Consider the following 17,122-nt stretch of genomic DNA (forward strand, 5'->3'; position numbering starts at 1 on the left):
GGAATTCAATGAAACTTTATGGGAAGCTTCACTATCAAGAGGAGATGTGGATATTATCAGCCGGTTCTGGTCGGATGATTTTTTACAGAGTTATGGCCCTTTGAAATTTTCCATTGTACATATAGTGCAATTCTTGTCCGAGCTATTTCTCAGCAATTTATTACGGGAATTAAATGAAACTTTATGGGAAGCTTCACTACCAACAGGAGAAATGCATATTATCAGCCGGTTATGGTCGGATGATTTTTTACAGAGTTATGGCCCTTTGAAATTTTCCATTGTACATATAGTGCAATTCTTGACCGAGCTATTTCTCAGCAACATATTAGGGGAATTCAATGAAACTTTATGGGAAGCTTCACTACCAACAGGAGATGTGCATATTATCAGCCAGTTCTGGTCGGATGATTTTTCACAGAGTTATGGCCCTTTTAAATTATCTATAAACTGTTCATATAGTGCAATTCTTGTCCGGGCTATTTCTCAGCAACTAATGACTGGAATTCAATGAAACTTAATGGGAAGCTTCACTACCAAGAGGAGATGTGCATTTTATCAGCCGGTTCTCGTTGGATGATTTTTTTACAGAGTTATGGCCTTTTGAAATTTTCCATTGTACATATAGTGCAATTCTTGTCCGGGCTATTTCTCAGCAACTAATGACTGGAATTCAATGAAACTTTATGGGAAGCTTCACTACCAAGAGGAGATGTGCATATTATCAGCCGGTTCTCGTCGGATGATTTTTTTACAGAGTTATGGCCCTTTGAAATTTTCCATTGTACATATAGTGCAATTCTTGTCCGGGCTATTTCTCAGCAACTAATGACTGGAATTCAATGAAACTTTATGGGAAGCTTCACTACCAACAGGAGATGTGCATATTATCAGCCGGTTCTCGTCGAATGATTTTTCACAGAGTTATGGCCCTTTGACATTTTCCATTGTACATATAGTGCAATTCTTGTCCGAGCTATTTCTCAGCAACATATTAGGGGAATTCAATGAAACTTTATGGGAAGCTTCACTACCAACAGGAGATGTGCATATTATTAGCCGGTTTTGGTTGGATGATTTTTCACAGAGTTATGGCCCTTTGAAATTTTATATAAACTGTACATATAGTGCAATTCTTTTCCGGGCTATTTCTCTGGAATTCAATGAAGCTTTATGGGAAGCTTAACTACCTTGAGGAGATGCGCATTTTATTTGTGGGTTTTGGTTAGATGATGTATTTAGAGAGTTATGGCCCTTTGAAATTTTTAAGTTGCTAAACCATCCATCGTATTATTTTGTCCAAAGTTATGCCCCTCAAGATGTTTATCTGAAAATAAAGTGCAATATTGTGACAAAAAAAACCTTTGGGGAGCATCACCCGTCTCCGACGGTTTCTTGTTGTTAACCTGTTGTCGATTGTCCGTGCACGCGCTTACTCCAATGTTTTCTTCTCCTGAACTTATTAGCAGATTTTCAGAAAACTTCACTGGAATGGGCCATGAATGACCCTATTTCATACGTTTCGCTGCAAAGAAAGGTCACCAAAACTAAACATCGGTATAAAAAGTAAATATCTCCTATGAAACAACATGGTGTTTTGTTTGGTATGTAATGTCATCCTTAAAAAAATAGTTTGTTTGTAATGAACTGACTTACCCATGTCCGTATCCACCTTAGTTTTGGTGTTTTACCCTTTTGAAGAAATGGGTATGTTTTCGCTCATGGTTCATGTACATCCTTTCAGGAACACACGGTTGGAAGTTATAAGGGTAACCTTATACCATAAACTGTGTGTTTATTTAATTTCTTTGATATCATACGAAATTTCGTGGATTTATAATATCGGCCTTTTTAGTTGGATCTTAAATCCGTGGATTATTTCAAAGTGTCTGGGTTATAAATTCGAAAATAAAACTTCATTAAACCTTTGATTTTCTGATTGAGCGGACCCATGAAAATCCACAAATATTGGTTTCAAACTACACAAATGGTTTCAAAACGCCTCTTGATACAAAGGTGGCAACGCCCTTTGATTCACTATTTTTTTTAAGCTAGCCAGACAGCCATGATGAAAGATATCCATTTCAAACTTGGCCTCAAAATACAGTATTGCCCAATTAAAATGCTGATCAAATACAGTATTGCCCAATTAAAATGCTGATCAAATACAGATATTGCCCAATAAAAAAATGGTCAAATGTTAATATTGTGTAATTAGGAGACTGGTCAAATTAAAATATTTCCCATTGAGAATGCTGATCTAATTTCAATATTGACCAATTAGAATTTTTGTAAAATGTTAATATTGACTAAGCTTTTTACTATCTCTATACTTTTAACTATCAAATCTCTTCTATCTATTCTATCATTTCATATCTTTCTCTTGACCTAGCACCACCCGTCGCGTAATAATTTACGTGTGATTGCGCCGACGTATGATGTAGATATAGATGACTTATTAGAATACTCGTCAAATTTAATATTGATTAATGTGAATTAAAGTAAAATTGATTGGCTGAGGAATATTTGCAGTAGTATTGTCTGGATAAAGTGCGTGACACTGTTGGAAGAGAAAGAAAAGCAAACAAACAAACACTAAGAATTATTTCTAATTTGTAAAATGTGTTTCAGAACAGGGCAGAGGACCGTATATTTACCACAGCGGTTACCATTAACGCTCTTATTAACACTTACACAACATGGGAGAATGGGTCCCTACATTGGGAAAGAGGTTTGTATTATTGATAAGTTTAGATGCATCTAGTTCGGCTTGATTGCATCGAAAGCCTTGGGCTTATAAGAATTCTCATAGGAAGAACCAGTATCTGTTGCCTGTGAAAACGGCCTAGAGAACGTTTACCGTGTGGGGATCAATCCCGTCACTACCGGTCACAAGGCGGACACCATGTCTTTTACAGCATTGTGTGATAATGACTTGCGTCGCGAAGATTAGTACAATCGTTTGTATTTAATTGGCATGTGAGATGCTGCGCCCATAAGTAAGAAACTGAAGGTTTTTATTGTATTCATTTTATACAACAGACATGTTGTTGCCTTTGCGTAATTATGAAACAATTACATGTCTTCCTGTTGTTAGGCCAAAGTATTATTGCAGGCACGCCAGCCTCTGTTCGTTCGAGTGTGGAATGTCTGATTAAATGGCTGACGGGTCATGTTCTGTTCTCACAGTACAAGCCCTGGAACGCGTTCTTCTCCGGATCCGGTAAAGGAGCAAAGGTAGAGAGCGATAATTATCTTCGTTTTAGGCTACGAGATAAAACCATGGTCCTTTATTAATAAATACATAATGTACTAATGTCCATGAATGATAAGCTTAAAACAATATAAAACATGCAGGTGAGGTAAGTATATAAAAATTACATAATTCACCTAAAATTGCATCTAGGATATTTGTTGGAGTTCAGGGTAATAATTTAAATATTTTTCTCAGTAAAGTGCTGTAATAAATAATTTTATGAGCGCGTATCTATATGAAAATGTGTAAATTGTTTAATTTTGCTTATAAAATATTGTAGGGTTTAACCCTGAAAGCAATTTTTTTCATATCAGTAACTTATAGGAATGATATTTCCGTTTTTAGTTGTTAATGTGTTTGTAATAATTGGGTTTAGCAATCAACAATCCAGCGCCATGGTGGATTTCAAAAAGTATTTTCCATGGATTTCAACTTTTAATTTGTTGGGGCTGCTCTTTGTCCTACATATAGACATAGCTCTCTGACAGTCCTAGTTTAAATCGTCATGACCCGAGCTTAAAGTGATATTATGGGCATATTTCAATGTTGAATTGAGCTTAAAAGAATTAACAGGTCAAAAGAGTTAGTTAAATATGGTTACTGACCAATTATCTGTAACGCATCTTGCTTCCAGTGGTTTATAAAAAATATATATATTATATTCGATATTTTACATGACTGGTGAGTCCTCTCAGCCGAAATGATCCGTAAGACAAAGTAGTGTCTTTGTGTCGTATGAACGAATCTGCATGAAAACCAAATTTAGATTCACATTGTAAATCGATTTATTTCTGTCGTCAGTTGTCAAAACGAAAGTACGGTTGATATTCAAATGCATTATTTTTCTCTTTCCGGGATATTGCTTTGATATGTTGATGCTGCATTAACAAATATAAGTGTATATGAAGTGAAAACACCAACGATAAACAACGGTTGCGATAGACACCTACCAACTGATAGATGCAAATAATATCACTTTAACCCTTTAAGTGCGGGAACCAAATTTTAAAGGCCTTTGCAAACAGTTTCGTGGCGTCTCATCTGGATCCAAACTGTTTGCTATTCTGATAGTATTCTTTGAAAAAAAAATGAAGAAAATGCTTATTTTTGAAATTCAGCAGACGACATTTTAGCAGACGACAAATTTCCCAGCATGCAAAGGGTTAAACTATCTGTTATGTGTGATCTCAGTATCCTCTCCACCAGAACAGGTGAACCGTTAAGATGACTCGTCACGTCGAGGGTTTCGTTTCCAGATTTTTTGATGTCTTTCTGTTCCATAAAACATTTGTCACACATTTTTTGTTCGAGGGGTTGTTGGATACAGCTTTGTGTAAGTGAGAGTCTTTTTGTTTGATAATTTGGATATTTGTGTAGAGAGATTATATGTTTTTTACATAAACACTCAACACGCTCTAGCTTCTCTGAGTGCAGTCTTTCACTTTTGTAAAGTGAAGTACAATCAATAATTATCTTAACCGGTTCCTCAATAGAATGTTCATCCCACGGCTCCTTGGCTTTACACGACAAGAGGTTCACTTCGTCTGTAACCCATTTATTCCTAGCGGACTCTCCCATCCTTCTAAATTGGATCAATTTTTTTCAAAAATTAGGGATGTCTAGTATATTTATTTCTATATTTAGAATATTGTTTACAGAAATTCCCTTAAGCAAACATCGCAGACCCTGATGGGACGCCGCATGATGCGGCGTCTCATCTGGGTCTACGCTGTTTGCCAAGGCCTTTTTTCTAGACGCTAGACATAAATCACTCAGAATTGTTTTTTCCAAAATGTCCAGAGTAGTAGACTCGATAAGTATGGAATGGCCACCTATTCCTCGCTGCACACGCAACAAGTTTTTGTATTGGCTCAACTTCACTTTTGTTGAAACGTGCTCGCGTACTCTGACGCATGTATGTTCCTGTCATCAATCTAAACTTCATGAGAGCTCCATTGATATCTCAGGATGAGCTTGCAGGTATCTGAAGTAAAAGCTAATGTCTACATATTGTCATGTGCTGTGGGTTTGACATATTTAAATTCGTTAAAAGTTTTCAAATCCAAGCGATCTTCCTTGCTTATGAAAACAATTGTTAATAAATCATCCTAAGGCAGGTTCGGATTGTCCCGAGTGTCGTTAGAGTTTAGGTGTCACAATATATCATGTAAATGTCCCGCATTACAGATCGTAAACTTTCGAGCTTTAACCCATAGAAGTCTGCAGATTGACACTTGTTGATGTTTCTCAAGGCATTTATGATGCCTACAAGATAAGTATTGCTGCAAAGCATCAAAGGGCGTCGGGAATTTCAGTGTAAAAGGCACTCAATGAAGTTACATGGAACGATTTTTTTTTCTACTGTAAATATTAATTAATATATGGGACGATTATTTTAAACAAAATAGAAAAAGATACTGGTATAACCATTATCTATGATTTTGTGTTATAACCCCCAAATAACCATTATCTATGATGTTGTGTTATAACCCCAAAATAACCATTATCTATGATTTTGTGTTGTAACCCCCAAATATTTCATAGTTCATTTTATTTACATCGGTTTCCTTTTTTTACTGGCATCCGTGTGCAGTTTTCATTAATGGAACAGAACTGTGTAGGTTTTAAAAAATCTGCTTCATCTTGTAAGCGTAATTTCATATTTTGCTCAACTTAAAGGGGAGATGATTTTGAACTTATTCTTACGTTGCTCATTTACGATAGAGTTTGAGTACTCATTGATATGAAAACACTGTAAAAGTGTTAATGTGTTTACGAACCCACCCCCCCCATATATATTTCATGGGCATAATAAAAACAAAAAATGGTTACAATAAAACAGCATATTTATTTAAACTAAAATGTCTACATCAACACAAAACGTTAACATAGAACACAAATAAAATAATTTGATTCTACTCGGGCTCGAACCTTGGGCCTCTCACATGTGAAGCGAGCGTGTAACCACTACACTACGGAACCGCTTGAAAAATCACCTTCTAAGATGTTAATAAGTGACTGTAGTGTAACGGTTATCAGTAAAGCAATATACCGTGTAATCGCTGTCGTCTTGTAAATTGAAGAAAATACGCGTTTACCAAAACTCGAACAGCACAAGTCTGCGCTATTGTTAGAAAAAACACAAAATAAATATATTTTGATTATGTTTTGTTTTTATACAAAACCAGAAAGTTTCACCGGTTCGCGTATTTGCCCAGTCCCTGTGATCTTTTATTATTGACCAGTCCCTGTGATCAGTTATTAATTAAAAGAATTAGCTTTGCATTATTTACAATAAATGTTGTAGCAAATGTAATAGGCACTCTCCCCCCATAAGCGAAAAAAAAACGTATTACATACGAGTCGCCGCACTTCATTGCGACGCCAATAATATCTCGATTATTCACTTTGTCCCACATGTGCGCTGATATGCGGTAATTCAGACTGTTTAAGTTTCATATTTTCTGTGGAAATGTGAGTTTTCAGTTTGTGTTGCAAAACAATTAGAAGTGTGTTTTTAAAACCTTGTAGAATTTTATTTATTTGTGCATGTATTTTGACATTTAGGTCATCTGACATTTAGATCTGAATGGGACTATACACATGAATAACTTGTTGTTGTACATTTATTTCGAAATGTTAACATACAGTAATAGATTAGGAAAGGGGTATGGAAAATACCTTGGCGGATAATTAAATGCCGAGCACAGAATCAGTTTTAAACAGAATCAGTTTTAAAAATACGCTGGATTAAAAAATTATGTGTGTTCCAAGACAACCACCGGCAATGTTTGCTGGGTGTTGCCAATAAAATTTTCTGATCTCGTTGGCTGAAGACGACTTAGAAAACCTTTTAGCAATTATTATTAACAAGTTAGTAATTGTATGATTGTAATATTTTTATGCTCCCCCAACATTTATTTTGGGGGGAGCATATAGTCGCCGCTTCGTCTGTCCGTGCGTGTGTGTGTGTGTGCGTCCGTCCGTGCACAATTTGTGTCCGGGCTATTTCTCAGCAACTAATCACCGGAATTCAACGAAACTTTATGGGAAGCTTCACTACCAAGAGGCGATGTGCATCTTATCAACGGGTTCTGGTCGGATGATTTTTCACAGAGTTATGGCCCTTTGAAAATTTCCATTAACTGTACATATAGTGCAATTCTTGTCCGGGCTATTTCTCAGCAACTAATGACCGGAATTCAATGAAACTTTATGGGAAGCTTCACTACCAAGAGGAGATGTGCATATTATCAGCGGGTTCTAGTCGGATGATTTTTCACAGAGTTATGGCCCTTTGAAATTTTCCATTAACTGTACATATAGTGCAATTCTTGTCCGGGCTATTTCTCAGCAACTAATGACCGGAATTCAATGAAACTTTATGGGAAGCTTCACTTCCACATGTGCATATTATCAGCGGGTTCTGGTCGGATGATTTTTCACAGAGTTATGGCTCTTTGAAATTTTCTATAAAAAATTTATTGTCCCCCCCCTCACTACTGTGCCCTCAAGACGTTTCCTTTTATCTGAATATATAAAGCAATATTGTGACAACAACAACTTTGGGGAGCATCACCAGTCTCCGACGGTTTCTTGTTAAATTCAATTTCAGTGTTTACTGTTGATGAGTATAAGTGGTTTGTGGTTGATCATGGTTGCTTCATAGCGGTTCCATACTTAAATGTATTATTTCATGTGATGCTGGCCAAAATAAATCTTGGCATCAACGTAATTTTATTTGTTTGGTCAAAATTGTCAATTTCATAAGCTAAATATCTGTACATCTACCCTGTAAATGGCAAATGGTACTTGTCACTGAAGGTTCGGGACAACCAAAAATAGGTTATTGTCAGCACTTAAAAGCCCTTGCATTATTTTCTAATCTTTCTGTTAATGAGTTCAATGTGTGTGTCGGAAGGGGGGGGGCATCATCTTTGAAAATCATTAACTATCGTCTACAAATGATGTTTCAGAGCATGCCATTCTTCTATCCAGCCAACCGGATGGAGTATTTCAATGGCACCAAATTTACCGACAAATCGTTTCCCGCCGATATCCACAACATCATCGGAATGCAAGCGGTTGTCTCCACTAATGACTACAATGCCATGTTGTTGCAGCCTCATTTTGGAAAGGTGACCCCTACGACCTTTAATGGTTACAACAGCGAGCCGGGCATGTTTTTCCCATTCTGGACGTCTGATGCATATACTTTTGCCACCAGTCTTGTTGCTGTTTCACACTTTGAGAATATTGTAAATTAAATGGACCTGTCCACAGTCGGGCAAAAATACATATTACACCTGTTGCAAAGATTCCCACAGAGATTGTTAAATGTCAACAAACGAGGAATATAGTTCGTTATAGTAACGATATTTTTGGGAATACAGTCATACTGAACATTTACCATACTCTAAAATATTTTGACGATTTGAAAACATGAAAAACGATTGAACAATTCGGAGAGTTCTGTTGTTGTCGTTATATTTTGTGTTACTACGAGGATTGCTTATATAATGTATGAAATACATCACTGAAAGCATGAGTGGTCTAAGCGATAGAATTTTAGCTCGACTATTATATATGAAATATATATAGTAGAGCTATCCTACTCACCCCGACGTCGGCGTTCCCGTTAGCGTTGCAATGTTAAAGTTTGTGTATCACCTCAACTATTTCCTATGTCCTTTCACATATTGCTTTCATAGTTTGCGTACTTCCCAATCTATAAACAAGAGCAGTCAACTGTATCAAGCATTTTGACAGATTTATGGCCCCTTTTATACTTAGATAATTGAACATTTGGTTAAGTTGTGTGTTTTGGTCCATTTTACTCCTAAAGTATCATAGCTATTGCTTTTTTGAAAACTCGCTTACTACATGTATCGTAAGGGGACTGTAAAGGGCAAGTTGCATAACTCTGGTTTGCTTTTAAACGGAATTATGGCCCTTTTTGTCTAAGTAACTTTGAATATTTTGTTAAATTTTGTGTTTGGATCCACTTTACTTCTAAAGTATCAAGGCTATTGCTTTCAAACTTCAAATACTTTCTTACTTTCATGATGTTATTGTTCCTAGCAAGTTGAATTTGACCTTGACCTTTGAATGACCTTGACTCGCAAGGTCAAATTAATAAATTTTGCTTAAATTGCCATAACTTCTTGATTTATGATCACATTTGATTCATACTTTGACAAAACAACACTTACTTGAAATACCACAATGGACTCCACCCAAACCCCCCCACGCTCCACCCTAGAATCCCCCCAAACAAATATTTTTGTTTCTTGTTTTTGAAAGATCATCTTTAAAATGACCACACACCCACAGTATACCTTCCTCTCCATGATAGCTTTCGTTATACTGTCAAGCACTCGAAAAGTCGTGCGCGCTGTCCTCTGACAGCTCTTGTTACACCAGGGGTCAGTGATTCGAGCCCTGTAATGGTTACATTTTTTTCTTTCTTTAATTAGCTCACCTGAGCACAACGTGCTCATGGTTAGCTTTTGTGATCGCCTTTTGTCCGTCGTCCGCTGTGAATTGTGCGGCGTCAACATTGGCCTTGTGAACTCTCTAGAGGGCACATTCATTGCCCAATCTTCATGAAATTTGGTCAGAAGATTGGTCTGAATGATATCTTGGATGAGATCAAATATGGTTACGTTTGCTTGCAAAACATGGCTGCCAAGGGGCAGGGCATTTTTTCTTTTATGGCGATATATTTTGCTATAGTAAAAGCTTGTTAACACTCTAAAGGCCACATTTATTGTCTGATCTTCATTAAACTTGGTAAGAAGATTCATCACAATAATATCTTGAATGACTACGAAAATGATGCTGGTTGGTTGAAAAACATGGCCCCCAAGGGGCGGGGCATTTTCCTTATATGGCTCTAGTAAAACATTGTTAACACTCTAGAGGGCACATTTATTTTTCGATCTTCATGAAACTTGCTTAGAAGATTTGTTCCAATGATATCTTGGATGAGTTCAAAAATGGTAACCTTTGCTTGAAAACATGGCTGCCAAGAGACGGGGCAATTTTCCTTATATGGTTAAAGTAAAATCTTGTTAGCACTCTAGAGGCCACATTTATTGTCCAATCTTCATGAAACTTGGTCAGAAAATTCATCTCAATAATATCTTCGATGAGTTCGAAAACGATGCCGGTTGGTTGAAAAACATGGCCGCCAGGGGGCGGGGCATTTGTCCTAATATGGCTATAGTAAAACCTTGTTAACACTATAGAGGCCACATTTATTGTCCAATCTTCATGAAATTTGGTCAGAAGAATCGGTCTTATTGATATTTTGGATGAGTTCGAAAATGGTTGCGTTTGATTTAAAAACATGGCTGCCAAGGGGCAATTTTCCTTATATGGCTATATATGGCTATAGTAAAATCTTGTTAACACTCTAGAGGCCACAATTATAGTCCGATCTTCATGAAACTCGGTCAGAAGATTCATCCTAATAATACCTTGGACGAGGTCAAAAATGATGCCGGTTGGTTGAAAAACATGGCCACCACGGGGGCGGGGCATTTTTCCTTAAATGGCTATTGTAAAACCTTGTTAACACTCTAGAGGGCACGTTTATTTTCCGATCTTCATGAAACTTGCTCAGAAGATTTTGTTCCAATGATATCTTGGATGAGTTCAACAACGGTAACCTTTGCTTGAAAAACATGGATGCCAAGAGACGGGGCATTTTTCCTTATATGGCTATAGTATAATCTTTGTGACATTACGGTATATAAAGAAGTGAAACTCCAGCTGCTGGAGCAGTATTGAATTTTCATTAAAAACAATTAGTTGGTCCTTTATTTAAGGCAATTGACCGATTGCCCAAACAGTACAAAACAGCACAATACAGCTCAATACAAACCAACATAAACACAAAATATTAATAAATCTGGGGTCACCGCCTTGGAACGGTCAATGCAAAGCCTTGGGGGTTTAAACCTGATTATAGAGCGCTCAACCTCACTCTTGGCCCAGCAATATTCATAATACATTTAAGTGTAAATACAATTTAACGTCATAGCATTGTAACTCAAATTAAACAATAATAAAAGGGAATTAAAACGCATTCAATTTAATTACTATTTAATTACTCAATTGCATTGAAGATACAAGAGTAACAGAATTACAACTTTTTGACGAACGATCAAATAAAACTATTAACAATTGTCAACTACATTCCTTCTTTATAGAAAAGATTTGAGAATATAGAATCATATAGTTAATATCTCAGATAATCATCGCGCAAATACAGGAATGCATATTGTTTATTGTTATGATAGAACTTGAAGTACAGATAGATGTTTGAGTAATTAATTAGTGACTGTTATAATTACTAATATGTAAGAAAATGTTGAAAGGTTATTTACATCAATATTTCTATCTTATACGTAAACAGAAGTTAAAAGTTTAAAGTGGTCAAACTATTTGAGAGTTCAGCATGTAAAGTAGCTGTATGTTGCGGGTGTTTTGGAATTAACATAACAGATGTCTTAGGATGGGGTATGTAATAAAGTTTGAAAATTGATTATGGAAGTATGGTTTCATTTCTCCAGTGTAGTTCAATTATCAGGAACATCTGTTGACATGGTCTTAGTTCTTGTTTAACAATTTGGCTCGTAGGTCAACATTACTTCAAACCAATACATGATTCAGATATACATGATTTAGATATGACAATTATATAAGGGTAATTCCAATTTCTCAAGAAATATAACGATACAAGTTCGGATTGAATGTGTATCGAATGTGTATCGTGGTTTGCATAATCGAATATAGAAGTGTTAGGTTTCATATTACCAATGTGGGTTGTCCATAGAGAACAACTGTTTGTATGATCAAGTATGCTAATGAAATGAGGTCTCCTGTTCCCAAAGTGATAATTGCGTATTGCACTTTTCTGCTGTGACGTGTGATAGATGCAGTAGCATCCATCCAATCAACAAGGGTTATTCGAAGAGGTGGGTTTAGAAAATCGGGGGAAGAGAACAGTTAACCAACGAAGAATGAGATAGGAAATATCTAAATTTAATTTTCATGTACCTTGGAATAAAATGATGTGCTTTGTTGTAAGAAGGACAATTCTAGAGTCCTAGTTTGACAATCGAGTAGAGCAGTCACGTTTTCTTGAAGGGGCGGCCATGTTGGCCGCCGCGCTGTAAGATTGTATTTTACGAACATTAGCAAGCGTTGTATTAGAGAATATTCAACAGAAATAAATCGCGAGGAAAACAGAAATGAACTTTGTTTGTCAATGTGTGTTCTCTACGAACGATACGTTATTACGCTACACAGTACTTTTATGGTTGCCGTGACTCAGGATGAATATTGAAAAACATAAGAAAACGGAGTACACAGATACGGACATCACTTGGCCAACGGAACAAAAACCAACACACGACATGCAAAAAGGTCAGTGCTTTTAGCTAACCTGAGCACAACGTGCTCATAGTGAGCTTTTGTGATCGCTTTTTGTCCGTCGTCCGTCGTGCGTTGTCAACATTTTGCCGTGTGAACACTCTAGAGGCCACATTTATGGTCTGATCTTCATAAAATTCGGTCAGAACATTTGTCCTATTGATACCTCGACTGAGTTTGAAACTGGGTCATGCAGGGTAAAAAACGAGGTCAATAGGTAAAAAAAGAAAAACCTTGTGAACACTGTAGAAGTCACATTTGATCTTCATGTAACTTTGTCAAAATGTTTGTCTAAATGATATGTTGGTGGAGTTAAAAAATGGTTCAGGTCCATTGAAAAACATGGCCGCCAGGGGGCGGGGCAGTATTCCTTATATGGCTATAGAGAAACCTTGTGAAGTCCTCTAGAAGTCACACTTTTTGCCCAATCATCATGAAACTTTGTCAAAACATTGTTTTCATTGATATCTCGGACGAGTTCGAAAATGGTCCAGATCGGTGAAAAAACGTGGCCGCCAGGGGGCGGGGCAATTTTCCTTATATGGCTATAGTAAAACCTTGTTAACAATATAGAGGCCACATTTATTGTCCAATCTTCATGAAATTTGGTCGGAAGATTGGTCTCAATGATATCTTGGATGAGTTAAAAAGTGGTAACGTTTGCTTGAAAAACATGGCTGCCAAGGGGCGAGGCTTTTTTCCTAATATGGCTATAGTAAAACCTTTTGAACACTCTAGAGGCCACATTTATTGTCCAATTTTCATGAAATTTGGTCAGAAGATTGGTCTCAATGATATCTTGGATGAGTTCGAAAATGGTTACGTTTGCTTGAAAAACATGGCTGCCAAGGGGCGGGGCAATTTTCCTTATATGGCTATATATAGCGATAGTTAAATCTTGTTTACACTCTAGAGGCCACATTTATTGTCTGATCTTCATGAAACTTGGTCAGAAGATTCACCGTAATAATATCTTGGACGAGTTCAAAAATGATGCTGGTTGGTTGAAAAACATGGCTGCAATTTATTATCCGAACTCCATAAAACTTGGTCAGAAGACTTGTCCTAATGATATCTTGTATGATTTCGAAAATGGTTTCGGTTGCTTAAAAAACATGGTCACCAGGGGGCGGGGCATTTTTCCTTATATGGCTATATATCACGCTTTACTAAAACCTTGTTAACACTCTAGAGGCCACATTTATTGTCCGATCATCATGAAACTTGGTCAGATGCTTTGTCCCAATGATATCTTGGACGAGTTAAAAAATGATGCCGGTTGGTTGAAAAACATGGCAACCACGGGGACGGGGCATTTTGCCTTATATGGCTCTAGTAAAACCTTGTTAACACTCTAGAGGTCACATTTATTTTCCGATCATCATGAAAATTAGTCAAAAGATATGTCCCAATGATATCTTGGATGAGTTCGAAAATGGTTTTGGTTTCTTTAAAGTAGGGATGGCAACGAATACCGATTTCGGTATTCGAATATTCGGTCATATTCCGAACGAATATTCGGATATTCGGTCAACATCTGTTGGAAAAAAGTCAACTTTCTTTACCGTACCATTACTCCATGAATTCTACTTTCGTTTTTACCGGAAGTTCACCGGAAGTGTTTAAATATTGACACAGCGTTGCCGTCGTTAATTCGAAGCTGATGTTGTTGATTACTTTTTATTGTTAAAATTGAATGACAAAAACTGTTTTTAAACTATTATATCGTACATCAACAATAGAACGAGAAACATAATATTACATGACGACAAAATAATTACATGACAAAACATTTAGATCTACATATAATTAAAGCTGAACTTAAACGAATTACTTAGTATGTACATAGCCACAACACACTTTGAACCTGTTTAACAGACTAAACAGTCAGTCTTTTAAAGTTGCCACGTTTAAAAGACACTTGGATCGGCGACTTCTTATCGGATGATGTCGTGAAATACTTCCAAGCAGCGGAAGGCGTAGGTGGCATTTTGCTTGGACAGATATTTACTTTATGCGTGTAGCAATTATAATATTTTCAATTAAATGAGGGTGAAATTCCAAAAACATTTCTTTAAGTATAATACCTGATTGAATTTTGAGTAATTAATTAATGTTTGGACCATACGATACGCAAATACTCATTAGAGGTTGAGTGAATTATTTTCTAAAAGCTTTTTTGATTGGACAACGTAATTATAACCATACTATCTGTTTTGTTTTTCACACCAAGTCGGCTCTTTCTTTACTCATTTAATCTTCGATCATTTTAAATGTAATTCGAGTTATTTGATCAATACGGGTCGGTGTTTTAATTGCCATACGGTCTTATTTGTTTTTACACAAAGTGGCTTTTCCTTTACTCATTTAATCTTTGATAATTTTAAATGTAATTCGAGTCATTGTATCAAGTGCAGGTCGGTGTTTTGATTGCCGACGCGATTTGCACCTATCATAATTTTGACACAAAGTGCCTGGCTTTGTTAGCGGGATTTATGACCGGTATACTGTCATCACCATAGCGACGCATTAACGCGCCTACCGGAATAAACATTATGACACGAGGAACAACTTTTTTGACAAAGTTTGAAGCAAATTTTACGAATACAAAGTCTTTGAAATTACTCAATTTTTTTTTCTTCCGAATATTCGATTCGGAAAACAGTATCCGAATATTCGGTCCGGGACCGAATATTAGGATATTCGTTGACATCCCTACTTTAAAGACATGGCCACCAGGGGCTGGGCATTTTTCCTTATATGGCTATATATATGGCTATAGTAAAATCTTGTTAACACTCTAGAGGCCACATTTATTGTCCAGTCTTCATAAAGTTTAGTCAGAAGATTGGTCTCAATGATATATCTTGTTTTATTCTTGGTTTTTTACTAGAGCTTTTTAGATCGAATGCTTACATATATCAATATAAAACATTTAATGTCAAAATTCAAAACATGCCAAAATCTGTGAAAATGCCCCTTCAATGCTTCACAACGCTGGTTTGGTATTAGTAGCATGGTGTTCAAAATACACCACCTGATGTATAGCTTTGAACGCCTGAATAGTGAGATAGATATCGGCTTTCGATCTCATAGGTCTCCGGTTCGAATCCCAACTAAGTATTTTTAAACTGTTTTTTTTAAATATAATATTTGTGTTCTATAATTTTGGCAGAATTTTAATACATTACATGTATCGTCTAGGATAACAATTTAAAATGGGCGACCTTTGTTTTATTCAGCTTGACTGTTTATAGCATAGTTTAAACTAAGCTGCTTGCCATTTTTGTCAGGACAAATCTTTGTTTGGGCGTTGGATGCAATAATTATCTGTTGGGACTTCACACACATGTTTAGGATAAATTTTTGAGGTCTCTAAAGGCCAGTTCATCTCAATTTAGAATTATTATGCATACTTCTATACTGAAACATTCCAATGTAAGTATTGTGTTTAAGAAAATATTTTTAGATCAAAATAATTGCATTAATTTGTAACTTCACACATTTTTATGCTACAAAGGGGATATAAAATAGTGTCATACCCTCTGCATGTAGTAGAGTGAGTGGGCTATTCACCCCTGTTGTTGGTTTTATTCTTCTCTCTTTATTTTGCGTGTGAGAGTCCGTTTTATTTATCATTCTTACTGTTATTTCTTGCCATAGGAGTCATGTAAAGGTCATAAATTAAGGTCATTAGCACTTTTCACTTGTTTATGACTTTTTTTGTACTTTTTTAATTGCTAAATATTTAGCAATATTATGCTTCTCTGGCGAGAAGCAAATACTTCGGGGTGTATGCTACAAAGGTCACTGTGCCATAATAATAGTGTAGACGGATCATTATTCTGATTGTACGTGAAAATCTCGTATGTATAGGGTCATCATTTCATTTAACAAATCCTGTAACACTAACTTCAATCTATTAGAACGGTAGGGTTACGTTTGTTTGCAAAACATCCATAACATTATTTCTACTGATGATATACGAAAATGTATTTGGGGTCCTTTATTTATTGTAATTAACCAAGGCTCATAACTCTGACCTTCAATTGAGCAGAATTATTTCCCTTTAGCACCTTAAATATCAGTTTAGGTTTTCATGCAACGAGTAATTACGAGTTGCAGGTTTGCAGTTTCAAACGAATACATGTTAATATTTACTGTAAATGTACATGATATTCATTTCAAACATGTCACAAAGTCATGAGAGTCCTTGGTAAATGCTTATAACTGTGACCTGAACTTTAGCACATTTAATGTCCACAATCTATACTGGGGGACATATTGTTTTTGCCATGTCTGTTGGTTTGTTTGCTTGCGTCAAACTTAAATATTGGCCATAACTTTTACAATATTAAAGATAGCAACTTGATATTTGGCATGCACGTGTATCCCATGTAGCTGCACATTTTGAGTGGTGAAAGGTCA

The 17,122-nt window shown here is 36.3% G+C and overlaps 1 protein-coding gene across 7 annotated transcripts in view; it reads left to right on the top strand.

The window, feature by feature from the left end:
* Positions 1 to 8,801, top strand: part of LOC127871618 (uncharacterized) — a 42,826-nt gene extending 34,025 nt beyond the window's left edge. For 6 of the 7 annotated variants that reach the window (XM_052414718.1, XM_052414723.1, XM_052414720.1 and 3 more), the window contains 3 exons: positions 2,629 to 2,728; positions 3,113 to 3,234; positions 8,230 to 8,801. In XM_052414718.1, the coding sequence (XP_052270678.1) occupies positions 2,629 to 2,728; positions 3,113 to 3,234; positions 8,230 to 8,520 (513 nt within the window). In that variant the 3' untranslated portion in view covers positions 8,521 to 8,801. The remainder of the gene's footprint in view (positions 1 to 2,628; positions 2,729 to 3,112; positions 3,235 to 8,229) is intronic. The other variant, XM_052414724.1, reaches the window with a different exon arrangement.
* The last annotated feature ends 8,321 nt before the right edge of the window (positions 8,802 to 17,122 follow it).

The sequence above is a fragment of the Dreissena polymorpha genome, chromosome 3 (assembly GCF_020536995.1).
Source record: "Dreissena polymorpha isolate Duluth1 chromosome 3, UMN_Dpol_1.0, whole genome shotgun sequence".
NCBI lineage: Eukaryota > Metazoa > Mollusca > Bivalvia > Myida > Dreissenidae > Dreissena > Dreissena polymorpha.